Genomic DNA, 12,543 nt, shown 5'->3' on the forward strand with positions numbered 1-12,543 from the left:
GTGATGTAGCATGCGTCGTGTGATCTTTCTGAATCGAGTAATCGTTTTGTTATGTTTGTAACATTTCGCTATTAGCTTTATTTATTTATTTATTTTATTTTCTTTCTCTCTCTCTCTCCGAGAGGAACACCTGTGGTTTTGAATTAGTTGTTAAATTGACAACTGAACTTCTGCAGATCAAAATCTTTGCAGAGGTACTTAGTTGAAACGAAGATCTTCCCAAACTCGGTCTGGAAATTTGCCACCTTTTTCACTTGCTGTGGGAACAATAGAAAGTTTGTGCATGAGGAATTGGGGATGCCCGATTTGTGGGGGTGCTGATGATTCTAAGTAGTTCCATAAACCTTTTTCTTTCCCCATTCAGGTTTGAAGTACACCTTTTTCTTTTCTGAGAGCAGCTTCTATCACTGCACTTTCTTCCCCCAAACGCTCATACGGCATCCGATACTCGGGCGTTTTAACGGTTGGATTTATATGGTTTGAGTTTTCAACCAAATGAGTTAGGGGTGCAAGTTCGGGTTCAAATGAGTTAGGGGTGAGGATTGGAGATCAAGAAGTACTAAAGAGTGACCGTTTTCGCTACCTAGGTTTTATCTTGCAAAAGAACAGGGAGTTTGATAGAGATTTCAACCGTAGAATACAAGCTAGATGGATGAAGTGGAAGAGTGTATCGGGTGTGTTGTGCGACCATCGTATGCCACTAAAGTTCAAGGGAAAATTTTATAGGACAACAATAATGCCAAGAATGCTTTATAACACGGAATGTTGGGTGGTGAAGTATCAACACGTACATAAAATAAGTGTAGTGGAGATGAGAATGCATCGTTGGATGTGTAGGCACATGAGAAAGGATAGGATTAGGAATGAGGATATCCGAGGTAAAATAGTGTAGCTGAGATTGAAGGAAAAATGAGAGAAAATCAGTTAAGGTGGTTTGGACATGTGAAACTAAGGCCTACAAACGCTCCGTTAGAAGATGTGATTATGAGATAGAAGTTTAGGGCCGAAGGGGTACATGTAGACCTAGGAAGACTTGGAAAGAGACTCTAAGAAAAGACTTGGAGTACTTAGATCTAACGGAAGACGTGGCACAAAACAGAGCACAATGACGTTCTAGGATTCATATAGCCGACACCGCTTAGAGAGAAATCTTTGTTGTTATTGTTGTTGTTGAGTTTTCAACCAAATATCAAAGGTTAAAAGATTTGGAGTGGCGAATACTCTAGAGTACCATAAAAAATCTCCATCTCATAAACTGCATACATAAACCAAGACATCTACGAAAATGGTTTGAACTTTTAAACTTAATACACAAGAAATCATCTGCAGAACACCAAGACCTGTCAGTACAATAACTTATACGTACACATCCAAAAGATAACATATGTGTCAGTACAATAACTTATACGTACACATCCAAAAGATAACATATACCGTACACATTCGAATAATTACGCACACATTCGATGGCGCTTGACAAACAAACCCATAAAGTTCAGGCCGTAGCCTGTAGGTGTTCAATGAGTCAGACTCTTCGCTCCAATTGTGTGATGAACATTGGACTGTCTTCTATATTATATGGCACTGACCTGGAGAGTCTTTCAAAGAATGAAATCTTCAGCCCCTTATGCCTTCCAATCTCAGCTCGAATCCAAGACGAACAGTTTCCTGGTTCACCGGTAACTATAACAGTAGTATTCTTGTCAGCGAAACTAGTCAGGGCCACCATTATTTCTGGCTCAATAGCAGACGAAGCATCCACCAGAAAAATATGACTAAAATGTCCTGCAGTTAGGCCTTTATCATGTAGCCGAAAGCTACTCATGCAAGTGGAGAAGATCACTCTGAATTTACGAAGTTCCTCCGTCGGAGGACAAGAGAAGTAGGGCTCTTTGTAAAGGCATGATGGGAGGATGTCTTCGGGTACCTCATCTTTCTCGCGGAATGCAGCATTCGCTCGAAACATGTCCGACTCAGGAATCCATTTCAACAAGCTTCTCATAAGCCCATCACAACAGCGGTTACTAGGAGCACATATGAGCATCCTATTTCCGTGTGAAGTTTGACGTAACTGGTGCACTGCTTCACTAACCACCAGTCCAGTTCTCGATAGCCCAAAATCGCTCCTTCCAACACAGAGCTGGCCAGCCAATAGGTAAGGTGGTGAGCCACGAATGCTTAAAATACGACGAACTGCAGATAATTGATTGGGATCAAGTTTATGACCGGTGCACAGCAGCACTGGTGCAGTGGGAATGCTCGCACGCGAAACAGACTCAGGGAAGAGGAAGTTCCTAAACAAAGCCTCTGATGCATTTTGTACAGCTTGGTGAGCTCTTTTCAAACAGACCCTATTGAATGAGAAGCTGACATCATATTTTTGGGCCGAATGGTGATTGACATAAAAATTATCTTCAAATTCTACTAGAACAACACTGCTTTTGACGACGCGATATATAAAGCCCTGTATAACAGGTAAGATAATGTTGACGGTTAAGTTTTGAAATGAGATACACGTTTAGAATCCAGAGCATGTTGATGGGTCGAAGCTCGTAGTTTACCTGAAATGGCTCAGCTTTTGTCCCCGATGGTCGCATATAGACCAAGTCCCTCGACAAAAGAAATGGGCGATTCGTAGGAAAAGAAGCCATATCAAATGCTACCAAGGTTTTCTCTTCCTTGTCTGGTTTTTTAAAAATTGCTGCTTCCTGCAACTCCACAGTGACATTCTCCAATTCGAAATGAGGCCATTTCTGATTCAAAGAAAAGCATGAGTTTTACTTCAATGCAAGGATGCAAAGCATACAAGCAAAACCGAGAAAATAACAACGTTGCATCTGTCACAACCCCCTACGATCTATGATTCATACGACCAACCAATGCCTGCAGTAAGATTACTACGAACACAACTTAACGAGACGTCATATGCAGATACAGTACAGAGAGTATCCTTCTTATCTTTCAAATTTTTTCCGAGTAAAAGGCTTTTTCTTAACTAGCAAACTAAGAGGAAAAATGCATTACGAAACTGGCAAGATTCATGCGTACCTCGTAGTATAATTCCTCAGCATATAAGAGAGCAGCGAAGTAATCCTTATATGTCGCGGGAGACAGAGGCTGGTTTAGAACTTTGGGTGCGATGCCATTCTTGATATCGTCAGGAATTGCGAATAGAGGTAAGGAATCATTCTCAACCCACACATAGCTTTGCTTCCCCTTTTGATCCAATACATTTGAAGAGGCGCGGGATAGAACGGGCTTAAACGTTGGATGGAGCTTAGTGGAAGATACGGCAGGCCCAATAGGGGAAGATGGAGATGGTTTTGAAGCACATACCGGAGGGCGATTAGGAGAAAATGGAGACGATGCATTGAGAGAGGAAGATTCCGGTGGTTTAAACAATGACGTAAAAGGTTTCGGGGACGATGAAGATGGATTAAAGGGAGATGAGACTGGTTTAGATGGAGGAGATGGGGGTTTGAGGGGCGATGAAGATGGATTACTGGGAGATGAGACTGGTTTAGATGGAGGAAATGGGGGTTTGAGGGACGATGAAGATGGATTACAGGGAGATGAGACTGGTTTAGATGGAGGAAATGGGGGTTTGAGGGACGATGAAGATGGAGTACAGGGAAATGAGACTGGTTTAGATGGACGAAATAGGGGTTGAGATTGCTCATAGGTCCCTGGTTTAGATGGACGAAATAGGGGTTGAGATTGCTCATAGGAACGGGTTTGTGTGCGATGTTGAACGTGAGAAGCAGAATTAGAATCATGCTCATCTTCACCACCAAAAATCCATCTCCACAAGTCACTAAAAATCGACATGAAAGTGGATGATGCAAGAAACAACTTGAAAGCACTCACCAGATTCACCTGCCAACTGATTGAAGAGAGCTTTGATGAACAACTGACTGACTGAAGAAAGCGCAGCTCAAGTCAAGACTACTGCCGCGTACTACAAAAGCAAACATCTACTGCTGCGTACTACATAAGCAACATTACGAATCCACGTCTTATAATATGGTAACTTTACTTAATAGTTAGGACAAAGCTCAATATTGAATCAGTCCAATTAAAATGGTCCAAACACGGAATTTCCAATTTTACCCTTAAATCCTTCCAACGCCTGGCATGCCTAGCCCCGTTTAACATTTCTCTTTCTTTTTAGATCTTTCTGCTATTCTCTGCCTCCATAACCTCAAATCCTTCCATATTCGGCGCACCCCTACTCGTACACACGCATGCAGACTTAAAGAGAGCAAAATTACTTTGAATATCAATAACCCAAAAAAAATATCAGACATTTATGTGCTCGAAGCTTTGATTGCACATGTTGTGCATAGCCTGACCTGAACTTGCCATCACTAGCTATATCTGGTAACCCTCACACACAAATCCATAATTTTTCTTAAAAAATTAATATATATAAAAAAAAAAAAACAAATTTTTGGGGTTCTCGCCACTTGCCCCCATAAGAAGACCAGCAGGAGTGTAGTGGTAGAGAAAGTTTTTATTTTTTTATTTTTTTATTTTTTTATTTTTATTTTTCTTCTTCTTCTTCTTCTACCATCAACTTTTTCCTCACTTGCTATCAATGGTATGCTTCTGAAATTATTTCTTTTAAATTTCAATTTTTTTTGGGAATTTAACTTATGCTCTTTTTCTTTTTTAGGTCATTTGGGTTTGAGTAGCATGAGTAATTTTGTACCTTTAATTGCTTATTTTCCTGATCTAAGGGCTTTATTTATGAATCATACTTTTGTGATGGGTTTTGTGGTGGTGGTGGAGGAAAAGAAAGGAAGGTGGGCCTTCTTAGTTTTGACTTTTGACCATAGGAAAAAAGAGATGAAATGAAGTAAGAAAAATTGGGGGAGAAGGAAGAAAATAAAAGAGATCCCCCTTGGAATTTTATCAATTAATTCCAAATCAGAAAAGGGCTTAACAAGCATGACAAGCAACAAAATAATTCATACTATTTCTGAGCTGAACCAAAATATTCCACATTGTTTCTGAAATGAAAAATAAATACTATTTATGAATCTACAACAAAATTACACATTATTTGTGAAACTGAATCAAAATTACACACTATTTGTGAAACTGAATCAAAATACTTTTTCCTCACTTGCTATCAATGGTATGCTTCTAAATTTTTTTTTTTTGTAAATTGCAATTTTTTTGGGGTCATTTGGGTTGAGTGGTATGAGTAATTTTGTACCTTTAATTGCTTCTTTCCCTGATATGGGGGCTTTATTTATGATTCATACTTTTGTTGAGCTTTAAGAGGGAGTGAGTGAGTGAGGAGAGAGATAGCTTTGGTATTGGAGAAGGAAGTTTACTATTGCTACTAGTTATGATTTTGCTTGATTTAGTGATGAGAAAATGATGGGTTTTGTGGTGGTGGTGGAGGAGAAGAAGGAAGTTGGGCCTTCTTAGTTTTGACTTTTGACCATAGAAAAAAAGAGATGAAACGAAGTAGGAAAAATTGGGGGAGAAGGAAGAAAATAAAAGAGATCCCCTTTGGAATTTTATCAATTAATTCCAAATCAGAAAAGGGCTTAACAAGCATGACAAGTAACAAAATAATTCATACTATTTATGAACTGAACCAAAATAATTCACATTGTTTTTGAAGGGAAAAATAAATACTATTTATGAATCTTCTACAAAATTACACATTATTTGTGAAACTGAATCAAAATACAACGCACTATTTCTAGAACTACAACAAAATAACCACACACTATTTCTGAAGCTATGGCAAAATAAGTCATACTATTTCTGAAACTTAACCAAAATAATCCACATTATTTCTGGAACTACAACAAAATAACCCACACTATTTTTGGAACTATAGCAAAATAACTACACTATTTCTGAAACTTAACCCAAATAATCCACACTAATTTTGGAACTATAGCAAAATAACCACACTATTTCTGAAACTTAACCAAAAATAATCCACATTATTTCTGGAACTTAACCAAAATAACTCACACTATTTTTGGAATTACAGCAAAATAACTACACTATTTCTAGAACTATAGCACAATAACCACAATATTTTTTCAACTTAACCAAAATAATCCACATTATTTATGAAACAACAGCAAAATAACCCACACTATTTCTGGAACTACCGCAAAATAACCTCACTATTTCTGAATTAAGATAAATAACCCACATTATTTCTGAAACTGAACCAAAATAATTCACATTATTTATGAAACTACAGCAAAATAACCCACACTACTTATGGCCGGTCACTAAAATGTGTCGGGGGTCGAATTCCATCTTCCTTGTAAAATTGGGCCCAATTATCTCGAAAGTGGTCCATCCACTCCTCAAGAAATTTTTCTAGGTGACGGGTACATTGATGGAGCTTGAGTTCCCCTCTAGTTAAATGATGCCACATATCTATACAGGAGCTAGCATGTAGAAATATTGTTAAAATATTTAGTTTGGGTGGTTATTGTAACTTAATTAGCCAGGGTGGTAAATGACATAAGTTAAAGAAATATAGGTGTCATTTGTGCAATTTAGGAAAAAATCTAATTAATTAAGACTCTATGCATAGAGGATTTAAAATGGCCCTTGGCCTAACAATAATTTGAAAGTAAGAAATCAACAAGGATATGAGATTCGTACCCCTATGTTCCAATTTTGCTTTGAGAATTTTCTGAGTTTCTTTTGCAAATGGCAATTTTGCATTGAGAAATTCCTAATTTGTTGTGCCAATGTATGGTTTGAAAATGGGAATCCAAGTTCAAATGGGATTTAATTTGAACTTTTAAGTTTTGTGAAATGGGATTTGTGTTTGTGGAATTGTAGGATTGCAAGTGGTATAATATCCTAATTAATAAGGTGTTGAATTTCCCCGCATACGTTCAAAAATTCAATTTCTCTAAATTATTATAATAGTAACTCACACCCTTTCTTTAATAATCATAATTTAAAAAAAAAAAAGAAAAGAAATAAAAAATAAAAAATTGCACGACTTGCATGCTCTGTGCCTTAATGGTAGTTAAAGAAATTGTACTACTTCAAAGTTACCATTTGATGAAAGAGGTTGGTGCTCTGCCTTAATGGCGGTGAGATTTATATGGTACATCTTAATATTTATGAATTGGCTAAGGGATTGGTTTAGGCTCTGTTAGGTACATCTTAATATTTGTGAATTGGCTAGGGGATTGGTTTAGGCTCTGTTAGGGGTAATTATGGAAAAAACTATTCATTGCGGATTGGGCTTCACTTCGGCCCATGTTTTTAATGTTTGTAGGGCTATTTTATGAATAGTTTTGTCTAGGGATGGACAACGGTTATGGCGGGTGGGTAACTGCGGTTATTTACCCATAATCGTTTATGTTCATACCCGCATAACCGTTTACCCATTGGGTAATTGCATAAACGGTTATACCCATACCCATAACCGTTTATAAACGATTAACCATACCCATAACCGTGTACCCATTTAACCATAACCGTTTACCCATTTAACCATAACCATTAACCCGTATACCCGTTTTTGAACCCGTTTATCTTTTTTTTTACCCATTTACCCATTTTTTCACCCGTCTACATTTTTTTTAACAACCTGAAAATTACAAAAGAAAATTTTGATAAAACTTTTGTCATTATGATTAAATCTCAAGCTCTTTTGATTAAATAAAAGTTTAGGATGATTTTTAGTTAAGAAAAAGTTGGACCAAGCCCTTTTTGTTAAAGCTCCCAATAATATATGGTTATAAAATTTTGTATTAAGAAATATTTCCACGCGTATAACATAAAACACTATCGCACTGAAAGTTAAAATGACATTCTTACCATCTATTTGTACCTTCATTTTTAGATGAGATCCATATGTGTTTGTCCATAAAATTGTTGTGCGTAAAACTTCTCATTGCAAGTAAAAAAGATAATGCTAGTGTCACATGATCAACGTAAAAAGAATAATATTTGCATTCCCAAGCTTGTAAATAATGTATCTTCTCTAATAATTTCATAATCAGAACCTTTTAATTTCTTTAGTGGTTGCCATGATTTCATGTGAAGAGGGGCCCCCACACAAGTATAAAAGAAGAATATTATTTATAAAATTACTAAAGCAAAACATATATATATATATATATATATATATATATATATATATATATATATATACACAAACCCAAATAATGAAGTAATCAAAATTAATTATGTGTACAAAATGACACACCCCGACCGAGATTAGGGCGTGCTGGCCGTCACACGAAGGTGACGTAACCATGTGCACGTGCAGAAGCTAATAGAGTAGTAAAAAAAAAAAAATACGAATAATTAAAAACTAGCATACAAGGTACTAAAATAAGTGCTAGTAAAAGTGAGATACAAGTTCAGAGCAAGACTTTAGCAGTCCAAAAGAAAAGTTGCGACATAAGTACACCCGAAGGTGACCCTACGTTGGTGAGTATCTGTCAGAAAAGCCGGAAGAACCCTCTGGGAGACCACCGAAACTGCTAAGCAACTAGAACCTGGAGGGGCGCAAAACAAAAGCGTGAGTGGGCAAAAACAAATCTCTTTGAAAACCATTTAGCAAAGACATTCTAACCCCTCGCCGTAAAACCTGTATACTTCCCAGAAAATAAACATATATACGTATGTATAAATATGCCAAACATGCTCAAGGGTATATCAATCATGCTCAAGATATGCCATGTCAAAACCTCATAATGAAATGTATGTGCTCAGGTATGAATCATATCAATAACATAACATCTGGCAGCCGGAGTCACCTAACGTGACCTGTACGGCTGCATATAGAGCTCAAATCTCAACTCAATAACTGAACCTGCCCACGAGTCGGAACCACCTAAAGTGGTCTGTACGACAGGCCTGGGTGTAATATATATGTACGCTCTAATGCTACGATCACGTGAAGGCTGTGCGAATAATCGCGGGTCACCTATGAGTCGGAACCACCTAAAGTGGTCTGTACGACAGGACTGTGCACCTAACTTGGATCCAAGCTGAGCGTGTGGTGCGAGAGGTGAACATCACGTGAAGGACTGTGCCCTACTCTGGGCGGGAGCACTAACACCGGGGGTGTAGGTTATGAGCTCTCTAAGCATCTCAAACTACTGCTGAATGTAATTATGAATATCACTTACCTGGCACTTACCTGTGCGTCCACAGCACCCAATATGCATATGTAAATGTATACCACTACTAATGCATGTGATGATGCATAAACAATAATAATATGGTGCATGGCATAACATAAATAACCCTTTTTAAACAATTTATGGGAATATAAATGTATATAGGTATATACGGAAAACAAAAGCCCACTCACTGATAAGTGGAAGGGTCGTAGCCCGCCTGCCTCGAGTGCGAACGCTCGTCCTCAGGGTACGTGTCACCTATATGCGAAATAACTATAAAAACGTTAACTTTAAAGCACATAACCTAACTTTCGTAATAACTTCTCATACATTGCTCAAAATGGACAAATGAATATACCAACGTGCTCTACACAACCTCAGGATCACAACCATATTTTTAGAAACATTTTCCTCCGCCGCATGCGCCCCCACGCGCCGGCCACGCGCAGGCACGTGCGGTGCACATGGACGGCGTCAACTGACGCAGTGAGGAATATTCCGTCAGTTTTGACAGATTCCGTTAACAGCATCAGGAATATTCCGTCAGATTTGACGGAATATTCGGTCACCTTCTCCGGCGAGCCTCCGGTGCCGGAAAACTGGAAAAACTTCAAATCGTGTTTTCTCACTCGTTTCTCAACCATTTTTCATGATTCTTGAACCAAATTAAAGCCCTAGACTAGTAGAATCACGTTATACAACTTTTAAAAGCTAAAAACCACGCGATCATACCTGTCTCAAAACTCAAAACTCGGCCAACTTCGAACCAAGCTTCTCCGACGTCAAAACACTTCCAACGAAACACTCCTAGGCTCCTCGTGACACCACCAAGCTACCTACGAGCTTAGAAATCCCAGAAACGTGATGAATAATTTTTGCATGAACAGTACACAAATCGGAGTTTGTGAAATCGACGTGAAAACGTCGGAGTTCTCACCTGAAAATGGTATGGTTGTGTTCCCCTCGACCTCACGAGCTCAACTGTGTCCTTGGTTTCCTCGATCTGTGATGGTTTGAGGGAGTTTGGTGTTTGTCCGTACGTTAATGGTGAATGGGAAGGGAGAGAGAGACACGGGACAGAGACAGAGAGACAGTGAAGGTGATTGTGTGTGTGTGTGGCCCAGCACCTGCCAACACCACACCAAGTAACCAAAAACATGACGAAAACACACTAGGGGCAAATTTGTAATTTCACACGTGCGTTTCGATATTTCCGAGACGGGATGTCACAACCTTCCCACCTTAATAGAATTTCATCCCGAAATTCAAAACAACCAAGTAACAACCCCTAGTAGTCAAAGAACAATCGAGGATACAAATCCCTCATCCGATCTTCTGTCTCCCATGTAGCTTCCTCGACTGAATGATTCCTCCACAAAACTTTCACTAAATTCACCGTCTTGTTCCTCAGAACATTCTCTTTCCAATCGATGATCGTCACCGGTTCCTCGTCATATGTCAAATCTGGATTAATCTCTAACGGTTGAGGAGGTATCACGTGAGCTGGATCAGCAACATAATGTCGGAGCATAGACACGTGAAAGACGTTATGCACTCTAGCCAATTCCGGAGGCAACTCCAACCTGTAAGCTACCTCACCAACTCGTTCTGTGATCATGTATGGTCCGATGTACCTGGGACTCAACTTTCCCTTCTTTCCAAACCGCACGACACCTCTCCACGGTGAAAGCTTCAGAAATACCCAATCTCCGACCTCATACACTCTGTCCGTAGCATGCCGATCCGCTAAAATCTTCTGCCGATCCTGAGCTGCTTTCAGGTTAGACTTAATCACCTGAACATTCTGAGTAGTCTCCTCGACAATCTCCGGACCCACTAAGACTCTTTCACCAACCTCTGACCAACACAATGGTGTGCGACAAGCTCTGCCATACAAGGCCTCAAATGGCGCCATGCCAATGCTCGAATGAAAACTGTTGTTGTAAGCAAATTCCATCAAATCCAACTGCTGGTGCCAAGCATCACCAAACTGCAACACCGAAGCTCGCAGCATATCCTCCAAAGTCTGAATAGTTCTCTCTGACTGTCCGTCTGTCTGTGGATGATACGCCGTACTGTAAAGTAGTCTCGTGCCCAAAGCTTCCTGAAAAGCCACCCAAAACTTCGACGTAAATCGTGGATCACGATCCGAGACAATACTCACTGGGACACCATGATACTTCACAACCTTCGAGATAAACAACTCCGCTAAATGGCTCAAAGAATACTTCTCTCTCACTGGAATAAAATGTGCCGATTTAGTGAGTTGATCAACGATCACCCAAATGCCGTCAAAGCCATTTTGTGTACGCGGCAACTTGTACACAAAATCCATAGTGATATTTTCCCATTTCCACTCTAGAACGGGAAGCGGCTACAACAACCCAAACGGCTTCTTCCTTTCTGCTTTAACCTGCTGACAAACCGCACACCTGCTCACATACTCAGCTATCTCCCTCTTCATACCCGGCCAATAATAAAATGGTCGAATGGTATGATACATTTTAGTAGCTCCTGGATGCATGGCGTAAGCCGAGATATGTGCTTCATCGAGAATCTCTTTCTTCAACTCCACATCATTAGGCACGAACATTCTACCTTTTAGCATCAACATGCCATCCGAATCACGAACTCTGAGGTCTCGCCTCTTTCCTTGATCTCGAGCTTGAATAAGTTCTTGAGTCTCCTGATCAGTTACCTGAGCTTCAAGCACTCGATCAACTAGGATTGGTCTAACTTGGAAATTAGCAAGTAACGCCACTTCTCGATTTTCTGCTTCTAACCTCACTCCCGTAGCACGCAAGTCAGCCAAAAGAGGAACACGACTAGCGTACAACGCATTAATACGGCCCTGTGACTTCCTGCTAAGTGCATCAGCCACTACGTTTGCACGACCAGGATGATAATCAATCGTGCAATCGTAATCGCTGAGCAACTCCAACCACCTCCGTTGACGAAGATTAAGTTCCTTCTGAGTAAAAAGATATTGAAGACTCTTGTGATCTGTAAAGATCCTACACTTCTCTCCGTAAAGATAGTGTCTCCACAACTTCAACGCAAAGATGATAGCAGCCAACTCCAAATCATGTGTAGGGTAATTCAACTCATGGGGTTTCAACTGCCGCGAAGCATAAACAATTACCCTACCATGCTGCATCAACACACATCCCAGACCATTCAAGGAAGCATCGCTATAAACCTCGAAATCACCACTATCGTCTGGGAGTGCCAAAACAGGTGCATGAGTGAGACAATGCTTCAACTGCTGGAAACTCTGCTCACACCTATCATCCCACTCAAATTTAACATCCTTCCTCGTTAATCTCGTCAGTGGCAAGGCAATCACCGAAAAATCCTTAACGAATCTCCGATAATACCCCGCCAAACCAAGGAAACTTCT

The 12,543-nt window shown here is 39.7% G+C and overlaps 1 protein-coding gene across 1 annotated transcript; it reads right to left on the reverse strand.

Annotated features, from left to right (window-relative positions):
• Positions 1 to 1,347: 1,347 nt before the first annotated feature.
• LOC137737699 (probable RNA helicase SDE3) lies at positions 1,348 to 4,003 on the reverse strand. The gene is made up of 3 exons (XM_068477244.1): positions 3,049 to 4,003; positions 2,562 to 2,753; positions 1,348 to 2,464 (listed from the first exon to the last, which is right to left on the reverse strand). Exons 1-3 carry the CDS (start codon positions 3,826 to 3,828, stop codon positions 1,526 to 1,528), a joined length of 1,911 nt encoding a protein of 636 aa, XP_068333345.1. The 5' UTR covers positions 3,829 to 4,003; the 3' UTR covers positions 1,348 to 1,525.
• Positions 4,004 to 12,543: the final 8,540 nt, after the last annotated feature.

Source organism: Pyrus communis, chromosome 6 (assembly GCF_963583255.1).
Source record: "Pyrus communis chromosome 6, drPyrComm1.1, whole genome shotgun sequence".
In the NCBI taxonomy this organism is placed as follows: domain Eukaryota; kingdom Viridiplantae; phylum Streptophyta; class Magnoliopsida; order Rosales; family Rosaceae; genus Pyrus; species Pyrus communis.

Coding starts and splice junctions, on each gene's coding strand:
- LOC137737699 (XM_068477244.1), bottom strand. CDS start 3,828: ATGTCGATTTTTAGTGACTTGTGGAGATGGATTTTTGGTGGTGAAGAT. Junction 2,754..3,048: donor CTGAGGAATTATACTACGAG/GTACGCATGAAT, acceptor TCTTTGAATCAG/AAATGGCCTCATTTCGAATT. Junction 2,465..2,561: donor CAAAAGCTGAGCCATTTCAG/GTAAACTACGAG, acceptor CCTGTTATACAG/GGCTTTATATATCGCGTCGT.